This window comes from Jatropha curcas, chromosome 8 (genome assembly GCF_041381405.1).
Source record: "Jatropha curcas cultivar XTBG-Jc1 chromosome 8, XTBG_Jcur_1.0, whole genome shotgun sequence".
NCBI classification, from domain to species: Eukaryota; Viridiplantae; Streptophyta; class Magnoliopsida; order Malpighiales; family Euphorbiaceae; genus Jatropha; species Jatropha curcas.
Genome location: NC_143158.1, coordinates 26,976,551 through 26,996,297, shown reverse-complemented (window position 1 = coordinate 26,996,297; position 19,747 = coordinate 26,976,551). Strand labels below are relative to the sequence as shown.

Below are 19,747 nucleotides of genomic sequence, written 5' to 3'. Positions count from 1 at the left end.
AAATTGATTATTTATATAGAAAAGTATTTTTGAAAGCTGTCTATTTATATCACGGGGCCAATTGGATTAGATCATAAAATGAAATGATTACAAGGATAAAAAAAAAAAAAAAATTCTGAAAGAAGATTGGAAAAAGAAGAATAAGACTGGTGGTGATAATAATAAGTAAGTAAACAGTTAGTAGTCAAGTTGAGAACATGAACGCTGAAAATGTTGGGTAGCCGATTTTGGTATAGAAGTTAAGTGGCGAGTAGATGTGGAGTATAGGGTTGTTTAATGTAATACATGGAAGACATAACATTAGGAATGGATTTGAATGATTTAATGGTATAGAAATGATATATATAACGAGTTGTAATATATATGAGGAGTAAGTGGTAGATAAAAGTTTGAAGAATTTATAAATACCTTACTAGACTTGAATAAGGGAAAGATTGATTGACTAAAGATAAATAAAATAGGTAAGTTGAATATGGAATTGACGTAAGGTAGTGATAAGTAGATGCGAATCTTGAGTTAATAATTCCACATAGAGAATTGAACTTTTGTTTAAATAAGGTTCTAATTAAAATATTAGAACTGTAGGTTGTAAATTCTAATTTAGGCTATGAACAGGAAGTGAGAAGTTAATAGTAAATATAAATTGGACAATGAGGAGTTATTGAGATCAACTTAATGTAATATTTGGATGGTAAGGTAGTATTAGGTTGGGAATTAACGAAATTTAATTGAAAAATCTGTGTTGATAGGTATTAGATAAAGGTGAATATTTAAGATAGGTAATAAATACTAAGTTGAATTATTGGTGATTAGATAGATCGCGATTAATGATGATTAGTAGACAAAATAATTAATAAGAATACTCTCTTATCCTTAACAAATTAATAGGCAACATCAGTAGAATGGAAGGTTATCAAATGAGATTTAGGTTGTGAACGGAAGTGCGAATTACTAAGAGATATTATTATGGCAGTTAAATTTTCGTGATGAGTATCAAGGCGACATAAGGAATAAGCGTTGGAAAGAGAAATTGATGGTTAAGTGGAAGGAGTGAAAATTTTTATAGGATTGAGATAGCTAAGGGATGCAGTGATTTAGGAGCTGTATAACACATGAACTAATCCATAGTAAAGATATTATAGGGACAATCGAATTTGCATAGATGAGAAACAAAAACAGTTATTTCGAAGCGGCCTGTGATATAATAGATAGCAGAAGTTACAGACGATTTTGCCTAAAGTTTTGAAGTAAAGCAACCAGTTTTCAAAGTTTTGATTAATAAGGGTTTTATTAAATAACACATGTGAATTGAATGAGTTAATTCTTATGATTGTAAGTAAAGTATAATTACAATTGTTTGCCTCTATAAATTATGTTTGGCCTCCACAGACGAATGTCTAATAAAATTTAAATTTTCAAATGAAGTTACATAATTTTAAGAAAAATCTATGATATATGACATGTACTTTCCTGTTAAACCTGGTTTTATTGTCAAATATTATTCAAAGAAAGATTTTCTAAAGATTTCAGTAGCTGTCTAAAGATAGTGATTGGAGATTTAGGTAATAAACTCAAACTCTTGTGAGTGTTAGCTAGGTGGCACTAAATAAGATGGTTGGCGAGAGAATTACAATTAGAATACTTGACCCTTTTCTTTCCTAGGTTCATATTATCTACTCTCGAGCTGTGCCCTTGGTGTTGGAAGTAATTTCTGATAGCTTTGAAATTCTCTGTGTGTTCATTCTTACTCTCTCCTACTAGATTTCAATTCGAGGACGAATTGTCTTAAGGGGGGGAGATTGAAACACCCTGAATTTTTATTTTCGAAACTTTTGAATTTTTATTAAATCAAAAATTTGAATTTTTGACGGTATGGGCCGTAAACAGTGAACAATTTTAATTTGAGTTCAAGTTTTGCAAATTAGGCCCAAGCCCAAATATAATGTCGAAATTTTGAATCGAGAACAATTAAATTTTTGAGTAATAATATGAAAGTCCAGCAATTAATCTATTATGTATATATATAAACCAATTATCCTAAAAATCAAATATGATTACTAACTATATTTTTATTTTTTTTATTTAGTTAATGGAGGAAATGTTATGAAACCTAATTATATAATTAAAATAAATTGAACCGGACCCGAAACTCAGATTGATTTTTAGAAAACCACACGAATAATCCGAAAACCAAGTGAAAAACCTGCAAACTGGGCAAGAACCGAGCCAAATCATTAAATTAGACCGAACCGGTTCGAATCGAACCGGAATGGTCTAGAAGCGTTAGCCTTCTCTTTTCTTTCTTTTTTTTCTTTTCCTTTCTTTCCTTCTTCTTCTCCAGTCGCGCGATCCCTCCCCTCTCCCTCCACGTTCTCCGATCACTGCACGACCAGGGTGGGTGGCGACTGCCTCCTAAAGCCTTAACGACCACGATTCTGGCCTCCCTTCACACGGAAAGAGTCCCCCATCGGCGCGAAACGGGACTGTCACTCCGACAGCTCCCAGTTTGGATTTCCGTTGATCAAGCTTGATCCAGGCAGTTGATGGCCACCAGGTGAGCTCCGATCGATTCCTCCGCCTTGTGTGAACGATTTCCATCCAAGAAACGATGGTTTTGGTGGAAGAAATTGAAAACACCATGGTCGGCGGCGAGGAAGGGTCTGTCGGGCTTGTTCCTGCCAAACGAGCCACCGGCTCAACAAACTGATAGCAGATTTGGACTCCTCGCGAAAATTGGAGTCGGATGGTGGTGACCTTGCAATTTTCTGGGCGGTTTAAATTTTCCGGCCACCGTGCACGGCGGCTGGCGACGGCGGTCCGGTGACCGGCCGGCGACACTCCGGCGAGGCCCCAAGAGGCAGAATGATCTCCACTTCGCGTTGATCATGGAATTGAGGTCCGATTCTCAAACGGTACGCCCTAATACCTATTTCCTAAATTTTGTTTTAAACTCCAAATTTAAAACTATTAATTGATTAAGTTGAAATCAAATATAATCCTTGCTATGAAATTAATTAACTGATATAATGTAGTTACAAATTAATTTTGAACATTTTTAAATAAATTACATGGTTATTGTTATAAATAGGTGAATTGAGGGGGAAACTAAATTAGAATTAGTTAATTAGATAATCATTAGTTTAAAACTAACCGATTGTGCATAAGAAAAGTGAGGCAAATTTTAGTTGGTTAATGGTTAGATCCGAAATTTTGATTAATCAAGATTTGGGAGGCCTAGCCATTGTTGATATTGATATAAAAACCGAATTTTAATAGGTAGTAGTTATAATTAGTTATTGTTAAAATATGTTTTAGCTGCTTAACAAATTAGTTACGGTAAAACTAATAATTTAGTTAACTAATGACTTAATAAATGATCTTATATGGATATTATTAGAATTAGTTTGTAAATTTTTGATGGAGTGTTGATATTGTTGTTTTTGGAAGGAGGATGGGATTTTAAATTGATTGATTGCCCGACGGATGGGCTGTGTGCACTGATTGATAAAGATATGATAATATTGTGATATTTGAGCAGGTAGATAGCCCAATTTTTAGGGGAGGTGCTGCCGAAATTTTGACAGAATTTAGACAAATTTTAATTAATAACATAACAAATAAGCTTATTAGATAAATTTCTACAATTTGATACATAATAAATAAAGTGCTTTAACTACCTTGTCATTATCATAGTTTATTATTATTATTATTATTTATTTTATCGTTGCTGTTATTGTTAATATTATTTATTTAATTATTTAATTGCATTTGAGAATGGATGTTTAATTGTACATTGCAGTCCAATATGTAATTGATCGATATGTCTGCATTTAATCGCAATGTTTGATTAATTGTGTTGTGATATTGCTGTGCTTTGCTTGTGTGGAATTGGGATGAAGTGGGTCACCATGGGTTTGTGAGACCGTTACCGTTATATGGATCCTGATTACCGTTACCGTTATATATCGTTACTGTTATATGGATCCATTACCGTTAGCCGGGTAAATGGGAGATCGGCGCCCCCGTGTGCACCTACCGTTACCGTTACCGTTAACCACGGGTTGGCTTCTCGTCGTTGCGCACCGGACAGTCTAGATTTGATTGCAGCCCGCAGGGTGGCCTCCTGTTGTGAGCGCTTGATGATCTAGATTGGATGGAGACCACCGGGTTGCCTCCTGTTGGTATGAAAAAGAAAAGAGAGAATGGAAAAACAATGAGAGGGCTGGTCAAGTGAGGATTAGACCGGTCGGCCAGTATGGGGGATCGGCTCCCTGGTGCACACGTGAGAGGATGGGCCATGTGGGAGGACGGCTCATCGGGGGTTCGGTGACTCCACTGACTAATTTCCACGTGATGTGATTATATGAAGATGTTAATAATTGTGAGTGCTGGTGATATGTCATTTGTGTGACTGGCTGTGTGAGCATATAACTAGTCGGATGACTAGATTGATATATTCATACATTTGTGTGAATGCGTGTGTTGTGCAATAATTATTATTCATTAATAAACTCACATCTCTTGTTTAAATCTTCCAGGAAGTAGCATTTTCTAAATCCCAGCTATAACTCTGCTCCTTCACTGTTAAAAAGAGATTCTTTAATTTTAATGTTGATATATTAAGTAGATAAATGTCTGAAGACTTATCTGTATACATCTGTTAGTGAATTCCGCAGTTGTAGAATTTGTGTGCAATTAGTCGTGTATTAACATAGACGACGTAATTATGTGAGCCCATATTAAAAATATGATGTATTGTTAATTGGGCCCGAACTGTGGAAATGTTGTAATTGATAAATTTGGGCCGAAATTTAATAGAATCTTAAGGTTTATTTTTCTATAATTATAGGCTAAATGTTTTAAATATTATATTGAGATAATAGTTATTAGTGATTCAGGCTTACTACGGGCCTCGGGGGCCTTATGCTTACCTGGGCCCTAGTGCCGGTCCGGCCCATGGAAACGGGTCGTGACATAGACGCATTTAGAATTTTCATAAATTGCCAGACTAATCAAATATCAAATTATAATTGTATCCACCATATGACGATATTTATCATCATAATCAATGTCAGTTCTTTGCAAAAAAATATGTGCAATAAGTTTGCTTTATATTTCATGACTTTATTTCAATTTCGCCCAAATATATATTTATATTCTACTGGGTTGACATCTTTTGATGCCCATATTCAATTTTCAAATTTATTTTTCAAGTAAATTAAATATCATACGCGTCGTTCTATTTTGGCCAATCAATTCTATGTCCATATTCTCAATAGACAGACAGTTCTCAAGATCTTCATAATATTTCAAAAAAAAATTCAGCGCTATATCATAAAAAATATTGTCAACATTTATTTTATATTGGTTTCATCTTGTCTTGATATGATATAATTTATAGAGATCTTATAATTTTCATTGATTTTAGATACCTAAGTTTCTTCGGAAAACTTATTAGTTATGTCTAGGATTTCTTTTAGAATTTACTTTTTTTAGAACTTGACCATCTTCAATAGTTGCTCCTTTTCCTTTTCTAGGAAAAGGAGCAACTATTGAAGATGGTCAAGTTCTACCACGCTTGGAACCGATCAGTCTACCACGCTTTAGGCGTGCCTTAGACTCATTAGCATAAACAGTTTGTCCTTTAAAAACTTTAATTCTAATGGGAGTATTTTACAGCTAGTTTGTGAGATTTAATTATCTCTTTTTGAATCAGTAAATATATATGGCAACTAATTTGCAAATGAATTATCTTTTAAAATTTTAAATTCACACTACCTTATATGAGGATCAAGATATAATAACGATAATTCTTTTTCGATCAATTATTCTTATAGCTACTTATTTTCTCTCGCTAATGTCAGGATCTATAATAATTAGCAAATTTGACTATAAATAACTTTCTTTATTTTGAAAGTTCTAGATAGATATATGTAAATTCATACCCAACATATTTTTCAATATTGTTTGAGGATCCATCTTAGTGCATTGTGGTGGAGCAATTAGAACATACGCCGCACATTCAAAAATTCATAGATGAATAATATTTGGTTCTTGATCTTAAACCATTGTAAAGGGAATAACTTATAGTAACTTATTAGTCTGATGCGAGTATGTGCTACTATATATAATAGTATGCTGCTCTACAAAAATAAGGAGCTTTATTCTCATAATAATTGTTTTGCAATTAATTGCAATGATTTATAAATGATTCTACTAAATCATTTTTGAGCATAAATAAAATCAACAACAGGTTGCCCTAAATTATTTCAATTAACACATGCTACAATCATTAAAGGCCGATGTGTAAATTCACTATTATTTTCAAAATAAATTGTTGTAATAGTATAATTTGAAAATTGTATTCTTAATTAAATTATTTATGCAAATAATCATACAAGCTTCTAGCTACATGTTGATAATAATCTTTGTAAACTTCAGGTTGCAAGTTAATAATAATAATGTAACAATATTTTGAATGTATGCATAATATATCCAAATAAATTGATCAATAGTTTATCTTTATCTATTCCGGAATACAAACAGTTCAATTTGAACTCTTGATGATTACTCAATAATTAATTTGCTTTGAAAACAAACTAAAAATGAAAAATTTATTACAGTTGAAGAAACTTTTGGTTCTTCAATAAATATTCATATAAAGATTAAATGTTCCTTTTCGCATCATTATTGATCGGGATGGTCCAACCGAACATGCTAAATAATAAAATACTTAGATTTATAAACTTACGGTTTATAATCATACTTATTTTAATCATTATCTCTATATGATATCCATTTTGATGAATATCTTTGGAATGATGTATTATGCATAAAATTCATTCCTTTAGGCAGTAATATTTATTCTTCCAAAGCTTTTAAATACTCTTTTATTATCAAAGCCAAACTTATTTTTCAATATTTTTGTGTATAATAAGTACATAATCAAATATATCCATATATGCTACATTATTTGTACCACTTCTAGTGGTAAAATCTATTCTTAATTATGTGGCCACCATAATTATTAAGATCATTACTTCAATTGCGGTCTTATTGATACTCTCAATGACAAGTATTTTTTTTCATTGTTCATGTTCACACCTAATATTATATATTATTGCATTCACTTCAGAGAATGCAATCTAGTTGGGTGGATTTTACTACTCCCATGTTTAATATTATATGTCATTCCATGCACTTCAAGGAATGGAGAAAATCTAATTGGACAAGCTTCATGATATTAATTAGGAGCTCAATAATAAAAGGACATGAATTAAATCCAAAGTTTATGATAAAACTTTTTCTCTCGATATTACTATTTCGGGAGCATATTTGAGGTATAAATATCATTCACTTTAGAGAATGCATCAAATGTAGTTGGGTGGATTTCATGACTCTCATGTCTAATATTATGTGTGATTCCATGCGCTTTAGAAAATGGAGAAAATCTTATTGGACAAACTTCATGATATTAATTAGGAGCTCAATAATAAAAGGACGTGAATTAAATCCAAAGTTTATCATAAAACTTTTTTTCTCGATATTGCTACTTCGTGAGCATATTCGAGGTATAAATATCATTAACAATTTTAGATCAAGAGCTAATATGAGCTCCAAACATAATAACAATAATATCTTAATTATATTTAAGAAATAAATCAATTAATTCTCAAAATTTGTACCATAGGGATAATATATGCTAATATAGCAATAATAATATAACAATAAGACAATAATCTCGATATTGCAAAATTAAAATAACTTACAGTTTTGTAAGCTTTGCAATGATAAATGCATCAATTCATGACGAGCTTTTGATAATTGTACCTTCCTTTCAAAGCATCCCAAAAAACAAGCGAATATTTAATTATTAAATATTCAATAAAAAAAAATATTGCCTTTGCAATATTTTGATTAGATCTTGATTTCTATCCTTGACCCAAGATCCATAACATTTAGTATTCGTGATAATAATTTATGTTTATAATATTAAGACGTATAAATTCAAGTTCATAACATTTGACAAAATAAGATAATTATAATAAATAATAAAATAACCTCAACAAATGAAAATTTTAAAACAAATTACTAAACAAAAACTTGATAAAAAGTCAAAATTAATACTCTCTCCGTTCCATTTTGTTTGCTTGCTTTTTTTTTTTTTTGATGTCTCAAAATGTTTGCAAAGTTTTTAAATTTGTAAATGTAAACAATTATTTATTTTATAATAACTTTTATAATTATTCATTAAATGAAAAATTTTTATTAATATCTTAATGAGTTATTAAGGATAAAAAAAGACAAACTAACTTTTATTGACTAAATTTTTATTATATACATTTTGTCAAACTATATAAATAAAACATGACCAAAGGAGTATCAAATAATACTAGCAACGGCCAATAATTTTGACGCAACGAGTAACTGTAGTCATATTTAGAAATTCTCTCTTAAATCAATTAAATTCTACTGCAGTTAAATCATCATGATTGAAAGCCAATAGCTTTCCTAGGCTCATCAATCTGCAGATGCAAAAACAAAGACCAAAGCTTTTGAATAATAAAATATAGTAATTATGATTTATAGAAACAAATCACAAACATACATATCAAATTCTTTTCTTTCAATTCTGGTGGCTAGCTCGCGTTGCCATCATTGAGTAGAAACAAATCACAAACATACGTATAACTTAAACAACTTAATAGACTATATTTTAGAGTAGATAATTATATACAAATGAAGTTAATAATTTAAATAGTTCAATATAGATAATTAACATTAAATACTAATTAAAATATTTAAGTTTTCCAATCATAATATAGAAAAAATAAAAAAAAAATTTAAAATTAAAAAAAAGAAAAATATAATGCTGAAACAAATATTCATAAATTTGATATTCATAAATATTCTATTTATTATCCTAAAAATTTTATTTTAAATAAATTTAAATTTAAATAATTAAACAAATATATTCAAAATATTTTAAATGAATTTTTCACGAGTGCGGATGATAAAAATTTAAATGTATTTAGACAAAGCTAAAATGCTTGCGCCGTGGCACTGCCGCTTAACGGACTTTCAACGCTTCAACTATCCTCTCCCTCCGTCCAAGTTCCGTCTCTAATGGCTGCCTCCGGTATGTCCCTCCGGCACCACCTCTTTTCTAACAAAATCCGTCTCGCATTTCCTTCTCTCTGCGTCTCAAAATCCTTCATATCTCATCCAACGACTCAAACATTTCCACTATGCTCCATTTCTAACTATTCTGCTTCAATACGATCCAGTTCTCGCTCTCCACCAGTTATCTCTCATATCAGTATTAGCAGCAACAGCAGCTTCACTTGGGACGACGTCGAAAAAGTTTCGCAACCTGAATATGTCCCTAACGATTCCTCGGATCTCTCTGGCTTCTTCGAAAAGATCCAATTCTGCAATCGGGGCTTTGTACTACCCCTATTCTTTTTGGTTGCTAAGAAAGTGCAAAATTCTGTTCTTATTTTGAGATTGTAATGTTTGCAGGAAATGCAATCTGAGTTTATTCCATTCATTATTGAAGATGAAATTGTTGGTTATGTACATTATGGGTAACTTCTTTTTCTTTTTCTGTTCGTTTTCCTGTTTTTCAATTTCTAATGCCAATCCAATTATAGATTTAGAATGTCGTTTTGAAACTTTTATGTGCAGTTTTCTTGACCAGTTGAGGAGGTTCAAGGATGTATTTCTTTTCCCTCAAAGTAATTCTCATGAAGGCCGGTTTGAGAGCTATGTAACTTTAAATGAAAGGCTAAAAACGCCAGAGGATAGGACTAGAGTTGTTGGAGAAGTTATTAAATGCTTAGGGGAAGAAGAATTGATTCCAGGTATACGAAATGAGGTATATTGCTATCAATCACTACATCTTGGTATCCATTTTTCGTTCTTGTTTTATTTATATAAAAAATTAGAGTTTGACATTTTAATTATGATTATGCAATGGATAATTGAACATTTCTGGAGTTTTAGGTTTCAGCCGTTTCAGTTCAAAGTTATGTTATATGGATGCTTATTGATTTTACTGGTTTTGATCAGCTATACCCTGTGGTATCATCCTTTGATTCGCCGGTCTTTTTTTCATTGGAACGTGCTGCAGCTCCTTATTTTGGAATAAAGGTATGTTTATGTAGCTTGTATACTTTGATGTTCTGTGTAATTTGTATTTCTTAATCTTTGAGTATGGATGTTCTTTCTTCTTCTTCTAAGAATAGGCCTATGGAGTTCACATGAATGGCTTTGTTGAAAGGGATGGGGAGAAATTTCTATGGATAGCAAAGAGAAGTGAAGCGAAACCCACTTATCCAGGGATGCTTGATCATCTTGTTGCTGGAGGAAATGTTTGTAACTACCTATCAATTTTACTCTCTCATATCTGTATTCGACTTTTGAATTTTTGAAGGATATTGTCTCTTACCTCTTCTGGAGGTTTTCTTTAAATTTTTGTGGTCTTTTTGATGTCTTAACGTTCTTTGAAAGACAGTCATTTTTTAATCAAGCAATGAAGCATGCTTAGTTGTTTTAGTGAGATTAAGATAAAAGGCTCCCAAAATTCTAATTTACAGCATATTATCTAATAATTAATAGTTTATGATTAGAAAGCTCAAAGTACTAAAATGACAAAGCTTTTGTGAACCATGAGATCTTAAAGTTGAACTGAGCTTTCAGCATGTAATGCCTGTGTTAAGCCTCATGAAGTTTAGAAGTGAGAAGAATTCTTTGTTACTATATATTGTAGGGCCATATATTGGATGGAAACTGGATGAAACAGTCTGATTTAGACCGCTCTCTTGCCTTTTGGTATAAAAAGATTAATTTTAAGACTGCCCTATATATTTTTCCCTTTATTTCTAAGACTCTTACATATTATTTCCATTACGGCAATGGCAGCCACATGGGATCTCTTGTGGAGAGAATATCATAAAGGAATGTGAAGAGGAAGCAGGAATACCTCTATCTATTTCCCATAAGTAAGTTTTCTCTAGCCATGAATTATCAAGCATGTTTCATACGTCCAGCATGCCTTGTATTGTATTGTATTGTATTGTATTGGCTAGGGAAATCCATGGGGTGGCAGATTTGTATCTAGAGTTGTACATGATTCTGTTGCTATTCTCTTTCTTTCTGATGGGTTCACAATTGTTTTTTCTGGCAGAGCCATACCAGTCGGTGCTGTTTCTTACATGGATATTGAAGGTTATAGATATAAGAGAGATGTTCTATTTTGCTATGATCTAAAACTTCCTGAAAGTTTTATACCAAAGAATCAAGGTAAAGCTGTTGAATCTCTTCTTGCGTTCGGTCAGTTATAATTATATGTTGGTATCCTTGAACATTTTTGCTTCTAAATTTGATATTTTGAGTATTTCATCCTCCTGCAAAATGTTTCTCTGCCATCTTTCCAAATCCTCTATGATGCTGTTGAATTGTTGCAGATGGAGAAGTGGAGAGTTTCAATTTAATGCCTGTGAAATATGTCGGTAATGTTGTACGGAGGACACATTTTTACAAGCCGAATTGCTCTCTTGTCATCATCGATTTCCTATTTCGGCATGGGTATTCATTCTCTATTGTTGATGCTGTTTGTTTTCGAATCTTTTGACCCTCTTGATTTGACATTTTCAAATATAATTGAGTAATTTAACCTCAAAGATAGCAGTAACCTATTTATTAACAGTATTTATCCATCCATGCCACAAAAATAATCATTTTCTACATGAAATTATGCTAGTTCCAGGTCAGCGTCATCCTCTTTCCTTCATGAACAAGAAACTCTAACCTATTTCTAGAACGTGTTAGGACCAGAAAGTCAATTGGAATAAGAACTATTGCCTTTCATATTTAATGGCCCTCCCAACTGGGCAAGAGTTCAGCCAGCGTTTCTGCCTCCATATGTAAAAAAAATCATTGCCTACCATCCTTTTGAGAAGCCCCAAGCTTGAACTCAAAGCTTCCATTATGGCAAATACGTATGGTTGAAGAGAAGCCTGCTATAGACTTGAGTAATTTTATGGCAGAGCAAAAATCTATCAATGACATTGTTTTTGACACATACTCCAGTTGCAGGAGTTCAATTTTCCTCGTTTTTCCACTAACATGTTCATTGTAAATCACACGGAAACTTGCTTGAGTTTACTCATTCTTTTTTATCTTAGATTGTTCGACCTTGTTATGGAAAGGTTGAAGAGGGAGCAAGTCTCTATGTGTAATTATAATCCATTTCATTTAGACCTACATAAATTGTGAAGGTGATCAAATCAAAATCTATCTTAGTAACCCCTCACCGTTGCTGCTCATTACTGGGCTTATCATTGTTACGTTTGGAAAACGATTACTATAGGCATGACTTAAGTGAGTGCCTCCGAAGTTTTCCCCGTTTTAAACTTTTAATTAGGTCAGCGCTTGTTTATCGCATTATAACTTTTTGAGAGATGGACTTGTCAAGTTAAAATTACCAAATAATACACTCATTTATATTAATGTGATTTTCCTTTTAGAATTCTAATTCACTTGCTTTTATTGCAGGTACATTACTCCCGAATGCTCTGGGTACTTGGATCTACTACAAAGTTTGAGGAGTGGAGATTGCTCCTAGAAATATCAGATTGGAATCACTTTGGATGAGTCACATTTTCTAATTGCAATACACCCCTTTGTCTGAAATTTTTTGTATGACTAGCAAAACATGCCATTCTGGCATCACATGAATGCTGAGGATGCCTACATTAGACACTTGATATACATGTCACATATCCCATCGCTTCTTCAAAGTATAATCACAATGAGAGACATTTGCCTTCAGGCTTTAGCTTTATCTATTTTTACGTCTTCAATCAGCCTAAATGCAGTGAGAGGTGACTGATGCTGTCTTTCTATGCTGCTATAAAGCGACAGAATTTTTCGACTTAAGCCTTCACCTCTCTTTGAATAACTTGCAGATTATGATCTGTATGGCTAAACATGTTTAAAGGGCACTAACCAATGGTGGTTAACAAAGTAGCTTGGAATCATCTTCTCATTTTCCTCAATATTTTTTTTTGTAATGGAAATTATTTTTCAGCTGGTAAATCACTTTAAAGTTAGGTCGAGAAATGTTCTTTTCATTGGAGCAGGGCATCACTCCATTGAAGTAACTTGTAATGGCAAAAAACAAGCTTATAATGGGAAAAAGTAACGGTAGGGCTTCAAGAACAGGCGTCTTCCACAGACTTGAGCTACAGAAAAGATAAAACATAAACACGTCCATTGAACATTCTCCTGCTTTAATGACACTTCCTTGAACAGTACGGATTACAATTGGACAGATGAAAATAAAAACCTAGTTTGGGTCCACTCACAAATCCAGCAATCACTAGAATTTTTGTGGAGTGGCAACCACAACGACCAACATTATTTTAAGGTTCGTCTACAATAGCAGCAGCAGCGATACTATTCCATAATGTCTCTCCAATGCTTCTGTTATCCAAGCGAAGTAGGATATAATTTCACGTGGAACACTCACACAGTCAACTCCTCAACCTCTGGGCTAAGTGGTCTGAAGAGAGAATCCACTTCATTTTGATCAACTTCTTCCAAACTTGGGGGATTCCACCTTGGATTCTGTAATTCCATGGTTAGTAATACCATTAGACCAAATAATCCAACACAATATGACAAACTGAAGGGCAAGGAATGCACATTTTAACGTTTCAGTCTTTCAGATAACATAAAGGATTTTTTAAACCATTGATGGTGAGAGAGGAGGAGAAGACAGTCCCATTTCAATACTATGATAGCAGCAGCAGAAAATAAAAAGAAAATTTATTGAGAAAAAGGGAAAACTTTATTTGATTAGTCTGTATGGAGAGGACCAGACTCCTTATAACTCTGATTAATACTTCAATAATGATGAAATAAAGAACAAGAAAACAAAATATACATACTGACAGGAAAGCAAATCAAATCCTAAAGTAATTGGGAAAGTGGGGAAGCGGATAAGTGAACTGCAGCAGAAAAACCAGGCACGTGAAGCAGTTTCTATACTTTGAGAAATTCCAGCAACTAATTAATTCCATCTTCTCTAACAGTTTTGACTTCTTCCAAACGCTATAAACCCATGTGCAAAGCACTTGAGGAGTTAAATTTCTTTCTTGAATAAGTTTTCAGAGGCGGGTTTGTATCATACTAGCACTGAACCCTATTTTTGTCTCCACTAAGCTAACTAGTGAATTGTAATTTTGCTAGTGTCTCTTAACTAAAATCCAATAATGTGAACCACTTACGGAATTTTATTTAATAATTGCTACATTATATCGCAGTAGTAAGTCGGACAAAGATAGAAATTAGTAAGCTAGCTACTAGTAGCAGAATCGAGTTTCAATTCCACCACTCCAAAACATAGTTACAAAATTGTACCATAGAAAAGAAATACAGAGAATAGAACCTGATCCTTGTCCACCAAGACTGCCCTGACCCCTTCAGCAAAATCATTTCGCAGAGAAGATCTTAGGGCAATGCGATATTCTGTTTTCATCACGCCATTTAACTGGATGCAACAAATTGCCAGCAGAGCACAGAGATCACTTTGTGAACTATGCATTGTTTGGAATAGGAATTTATAGCAAAATAAAGATGGTGAAAATCATAGCTGCAAGCTCACAGTGAATAGTTCATTGTCGGGTTTTCCATAGGCAGATGCAACTTTGGAGAAATAATTTTGTGTCAAGGAAAGAGAAAAAGGAGCGCCCTTTCCAATTCCCTGAAGTGCATCATTAGCCCACTCCACCACTGTGAAAAGAGATGATAAAAGATTACAGTGGAGTAGAAAAGGGGAGGTTGGGGAGAGAAAATCAAAAGAAGTTAATCCAGACCACAGGTTACTATCAAAAACAAGAAATAGGGGGTTTAATGCCACCAAAAATCAAAGGTTTAGCTCATTTATAGACTAATTATCTAACCTTTGGCATCACCACTCTGTTGATGTTTTTTCAGGTCTTCAATAATCTCACTCACTGACTTATTTGCGCCAAAGGTTGAGATTATTCGAGGCAAAAGCAACTTCAATTCAGCTTCTGACTCTGGTTCACTACTGTACTTTGCTAAAAGTGCTTTGATATCATCATGCGGATCCTGGGAACTGTATTCAAATAGTATATACTTCTTTAATGAGAACTTTGACATTGATTCCTTCATTATTTAGAACCAAATCAATGCAGTAGTAATATCAATGCAAGGTGTTCTTCCCCTTCTAATTATTTTGGTGAATTGCTATTATTTATAATGATTTATGACAGTTAAAAGAATAACTATTACTAAAGCAGTTCTGCATAAATACTGTTACTTTTCACCAAGATTAAAATGAAAGGAAAGGTTCTGCAGGATGTACAAGGTAGTTGACAAAAGGGCCTCCTTCAACGAGGCTAAATTCCCAGAAGGCACATAATGTGATCCAAGACCTACAAATAGTGCATCTGAGGGTGTAGAAATCCTCTTGCCAGTCAATCCAAGATAAGCACCTGCGTCAGATAAAATATATCAAGGACAAGAATATGATAAACTGTTCTGCAGAGATGCTAGTTATCAATATAAATACAAATGCCTATTCTATAAACTGTCAGCCAAAGTGACAAAAAGTTAACCATCAATTCCCGTATAAGATAACTAGGCTAGTCAACAGGATCTTATAACTCTTCAGAAATAGAAAGCACTAGATAGGCACCATAAATTTGATCTCAAATTATGATCATTTTTTCTTTTCATTTTTGAGTGTGGAATGTTTAAAAATTTCTTTCCAGAAAACCATACAAATTACAATAACTATATTAGGTTACTTTGCTACCATGCCCTCGTTCCACCCACCCCATAAAAAAACCACCATATCAAGTGTCGGTCCTTTTAAAACGAATTCCCAATCTATATGTGTCAAGAAGAGAGCAAACGCCAGATTCTAGTTCAACAAAGGAAATTAAACACTTTTCATAACCCTATGAACTTAGGTACAAGTGTTGTGCGAATATGTAAGTCTTACGCTTTGCGCTTTTTGCCCATACAGTTAGTGGATTAGCAAGAACTATTTTCTTCCAGCATAGGATGGTATAAGAAAGGAGGTTTCCTAGTTGGGGCTTTTCATCTAAAGCGAACAGGATGAAAAATGATTTGGAAATTTCTTCCATTTTATTTGTGTAAAACTCAGCTCCCCTCATCAGAATCATAGAGAAGCTTCACATACAATAGATGATGAATAAGAACAACAGACATAAAAACCATACCAACTGATCCTTCTCCTGGACTATGTGCAGCTATATAGGAAAACCCAACATCTGGGAACAAGCCAATTCCATTTTCTGGCATCGCGAGAACAGTTCTCTGCACATCAGTGCACAGAGTATACAAGTTAGTGTAGCAATTTAAGATTGCATTCTTAAAAATCATAAGATTTATAGGACATCCATTTAACTGGTATTGTACCTCTGTTACAATCCGGTAGCGACCATGACCAGAAAGGCCAATTCCAAAACCCATTGTTATGCCATCCATAAAGGATATATATGGTTTCTTGTAATCAGAAATTTTGCATATTAGAGAATATTCCGCAGTAAATACCTGACAGACAAAGGAGCGCGAGGCATATTTAGTTTACTTAAAAAATAAAAAAATTAAAAAAGAACTCGATGCAAAATTTTTAGAAGCCAACTCAATATATAAAAAGAGCCAAGCAGCCAACAAATACATAACAATTCAAAATAGACGTGGGACTAGAAACTCAATTCAATGCAGCCAAAGTAAAAGTGCTAAACTAAGTTTTCCATGAAAACTGCTGTATATGTCATTTACTGATTTACTAAATAACTACTTCATTATAAAATAATCACTCTAAAGTCAGATTGCATATATACAGATTTTTCCACATTTTTATTTCAATCCTTCCTATGCAATAACGAAACAGCGGGTGTTGACCACTGACATTATCAATCCAATACTAATTAGTTTATCAAACAAAAAGGGAAATATACAAAAGAAAGCATGCAGAAACAGAAACAAAAAGATAGCAATTGATGCAAATAGAAAGAAAGAAAAGAAAACATCAATTAGAATTCCACAGTACTTGCAAGTTACTATTAATATTGCAGGAAGCATTACTTAATTCTATGTAGATTGTTGGTCCTATATATGTGTTCAGCTGAGCATAAGCCTTGACACAACCACCAAATTATTCTTCTTTGATTTGAGAACGAAAAACAGGTTAAGCAATAAAATAGATAAAATGGTTCATTGAGTCACAATGTGATCCTCCTTTTTTGTTTTTCATGGATAACCATTGGAGACACTTAGAAATCTTGATATATTAACTCTTGGAAGTCATACCTAATTGATGTCATCCAAACTATAGGGAGAGAAGTTGACAGCCTGACACTACTGTTTACCACAATAGAAAGTAGTAACATGAAAGTTGATCAAATGATGAATTAGAATTTTATACATAGACTTTGACAGCATGAGCAATAGAGGCAATATGGCAAGGAAGCCAACTTGTTTCAAACAAACATAGTGTGTAAGTTTATGAGACAGTGATATAACTAAAAGAACACAACAAGACCTCAATCATATCCGAGAGATGTTTTTTGGTGGTTATTGTCTTCACATCACCACCTGCATATAAACTAGGACCTCAGTACTCAATTAGACAAGCACTGAAAGAATGAATCAAACAACCATAAACTGAATAGGGGAAAAGTACATATAGATAGCGCATAGTTGGTAACAGCACAGAAACACAGAATAAATATAAAGAACCATATTCAGATAAGAAACAGAGCAAAAAAGTGCAAAAGCACCTTCTGCACAAGAGGTGTATTTTTGTCCTTTTGAATTTCAGCAACAACCCCTTTAATATCCATTCCTGCATAAGACATTGATGATTACCCTCAAAACGTTCCCTTACACTCGATAACCCACACAACAAAGAAAAACAAAAATTACTAAAGACAAATGATATTAATAATAATAATAATAATAATAATTTACGCTTTCAGTTCAATGAAACAAACTTAAGAGAAGCTCTATTTCTAATACTACAGATTATCGGATAAAGGGGGGAAAAACAGGACTTCCCACTATATATTACCTGCGCAAAATGCACGAGGAGCGCTGCCTTCAACCAGAACACATTTAACCTTTGGATCGGATTCCCATTCGTCGAGAAAATTTTTGTATTTGACGTCCATATCTACATCATAAGAAGGTTACATGTTCATATTCGAAGTAAAACCAAAAACCAAAACCAAGCAAAAACGATGACCAAGAAACAGAAGATTCCTGATTTCCTTCTATTATTTGGAAATTCGAATATCCAATTCAAGCCCTAACCTCATAACAACACCAAGCTAAGCCTAAATACTCAAAATTGGATCCAAAACCATCCATTTGATATATTTTTCATTGATAAATGAAACTTCAAAATTAAAATAAAAATGAAAATAAATTAGAGAGAGAGAGAGAGAGAGAGAGAGGAATCACCTAAGTTCATGGCATTGAGAGCTTTGGGGCGATCGAGAGTGATGACAGCAACGCCGTTTGGATAAACATTTCCTTTAACGAAATCTTCAGAAGCAGAAGCCATGATCGCGAAGCTGCGATAGGACAGAGAGGACTTGCAATGGAGAGGAACGTTGAGAGAATTCAATGGCAGAGTGTGAGGAGTAAAAATAATTTTTGACTTGAAAAGGAGAACTGATGCTGAGAGTAAGCTTTTCATTTTTGTGCAAGTAAAAAATCAGTGTCACAGATTTTCTGTGAGAAATGTATTTCTGAAGTTGGACCGGTTTACAGTTTACCCATAAGATGATTATATTTGAATTTAATGGGCTTTCGTGTTTTTAATTAGGCCCAACTCCTATTGGACCTTTGAGTCAACTAATTTACCTACGACCTGGTTATTAGTTTTGTTGCCGTCATCAAATCGGCAGGTCGTCCCCCTTGCAGAAATTTGTCAGTGCCACACCGTCTGGTGGCTTTGTTTTGTTGTTTATGGCTGTCTCCGTATTATTTATGGTGTTCTGTCGTGGTCGTCACTGACTTCTGAGGACGGACACAGCTTGAACACCGTCGTTCATTCATTCACTCACTGCTCCGGAAGAACAATGGGGAGTAAAACCTATATAGCTTAAACACAAATAAAAAGCCCAACTATTTTTTATGGTTGGATAAAATCTTTTGATTTAAAAAAAAAAAATCTTGAAAGACAAATAAAAAGTGGGTTAACTCTTCAAATAAACTTTATTTATAAAATTAAGAATTTAAAATTTAACTGATTCAAGATTTAGACTCACCGTTGTTGGAAGAACTAATTTTTTTTATGACATGCATTGTTTGCTATCATTGTTCGTCGTTTACTCATTATTTATATTTATCAATTTTTACCTAATTACCATTATACTCCAAACATGAAAATGCCTCGTTATTCAGAACAATAGCACATTTTCCACCCTCGCAAATCTTTAAATAAGAAAACATACAAAGCATGTAGAATAGTGAAAATCAGTAACTTGGGTCCATATGTACAGAAATAAAAGTCCCATCCCCCCTGTAATTTATGAGGAAAATAAAAAAAAGAGCTGCCCTGGGATATATTAAGGTTGAGAAAAGGGTCAAAGAACAGCAAATCTCTGTGTTTTGGAAATTATCAACTTATTGATTTCTGCAAATTTATTTCATTTTGATGAGAAACATGATTATA

General features: G+C 33.4%; 2 protein-coding genes across 3 annotated transcripts; one reads left to right on the top strand and one right to left on the bottom strand.

The window, feature by feature from the left end:
• Positions 1-9,023: 9,023 nt before the first annotated feature.
• On the top strand, positions 9,024-12,847 carry LOC105639274 (nudix hydrolase 20, chloroplastic). The gene is made up of 9 exons (XM_089724887.1): positions 9,024-9,447; positions 9,523-9,587; positions 9,688-9,877; positions 10,072-10,152; positions 10,248-10,373; positions 10,924-11,003; positions 11,189-11,304; positions 11,469-11,589; positions 12,559-12,847. The coding sequence occupies exons 1-9, from the start codon at positions 9,127-9,129 to the stop codon at positions 12,626-12,628; spliced, it is 1,170 nt and encodes a 389-aa protein (XP_089581013.1). The 5' UTR covers positions 9,024-9,126; the 3' UTR covers positions 12,629-12,847.
• Positions 12,848-13,259: 412 nt separating this feature from the next.
• On the bottom strand, positions 13,260-18,824 carry LOC105639273 (3-hydroxyisobutyryl-CoA hydrolase-like protein 3, mitochondrial). Of its 2 annotated transcripts, none has more exons than XM_012223275.4 (10): positions 18,529-18,824; positions 18,137-18,238; positions 17,609-17,661; positions 16,480-16,614; positions 16,281-16,377; positions 15,398-15,527; positions 14,970-15,148; positions 14,672-14,799; positions 14,456-14,557; positions 13,260-13,632 (listed from the first exon to the last, which is right to left on the bottom strand). In XM_012223275.4, exons 1-10 carry the CDS (start codon positions 18,764-18,766, stop codon positions 13,531-13,533), a joined length of 1,266 nt encoding a protein of 421 aa, XP_012078665.1. In that variant the 5' UTR covers positions 18,767-18,824; the 3' UTR covers positions 13,260-13,530. The 2 variants fall into 2 exon arrangements, with proteins under 2 accessions (XP_012078665.1, XP_012078664.1); XM_012223274.4 differs by lacking the exon at positions 17,609-17,661 and adding an exon at positions 17,847-17,911 and having other exon boundaries at positions 18,529-18,822.
• Positions 18,825-19,747: the final 923 nt, after the last annotated feature.

Bases quoted from the DNA above. Each gene is read 5' to 3' on its own strand.
- LOC105639274 (XM_089724887.1), top strand. From the start codon at position 9,127: ATGGCTGCCTCCGGTATGTCCCTCCGGCACCACCTCTTTTCTAACAAA. The intron at 10,153-10,247 runs GTATGTTTATGT...TTCTAAGAATAG, and splicing joins CTCCTTATTTTGGAATAAAG to GCCTATGGAGTTCACATGAA. The intron at 11,004-11,188 runs GTAAGTTTTCTC...TTTTTCTGGCAG, and splicing joins CCTCTATCTATTTCCCATAA to AGCCATACCAGTCGGTGCTG.
- LOC105639273 (XM_012223274.4), bottom strand. From the start codon at position 18,766: ATGAAAAGCTTACTCTCAGCATCAGTTCTCCTTTTCAAGTCAAAAATT. The intron at 18,239-18,528 runs GTGATTCCTCTC...CTTATGATGTAG, and splicing joins TCTCAATGCCATGAACTTAG to ATATGGACGTCAAATACAAA. The intron at 14,800-14,969 runs GTTAGATAATTA...CTCTTTTCACAG, and splicing joins ACAGAGTGGTGATGCCAAAG to TGGTGGAGTGGGCTAATGAT.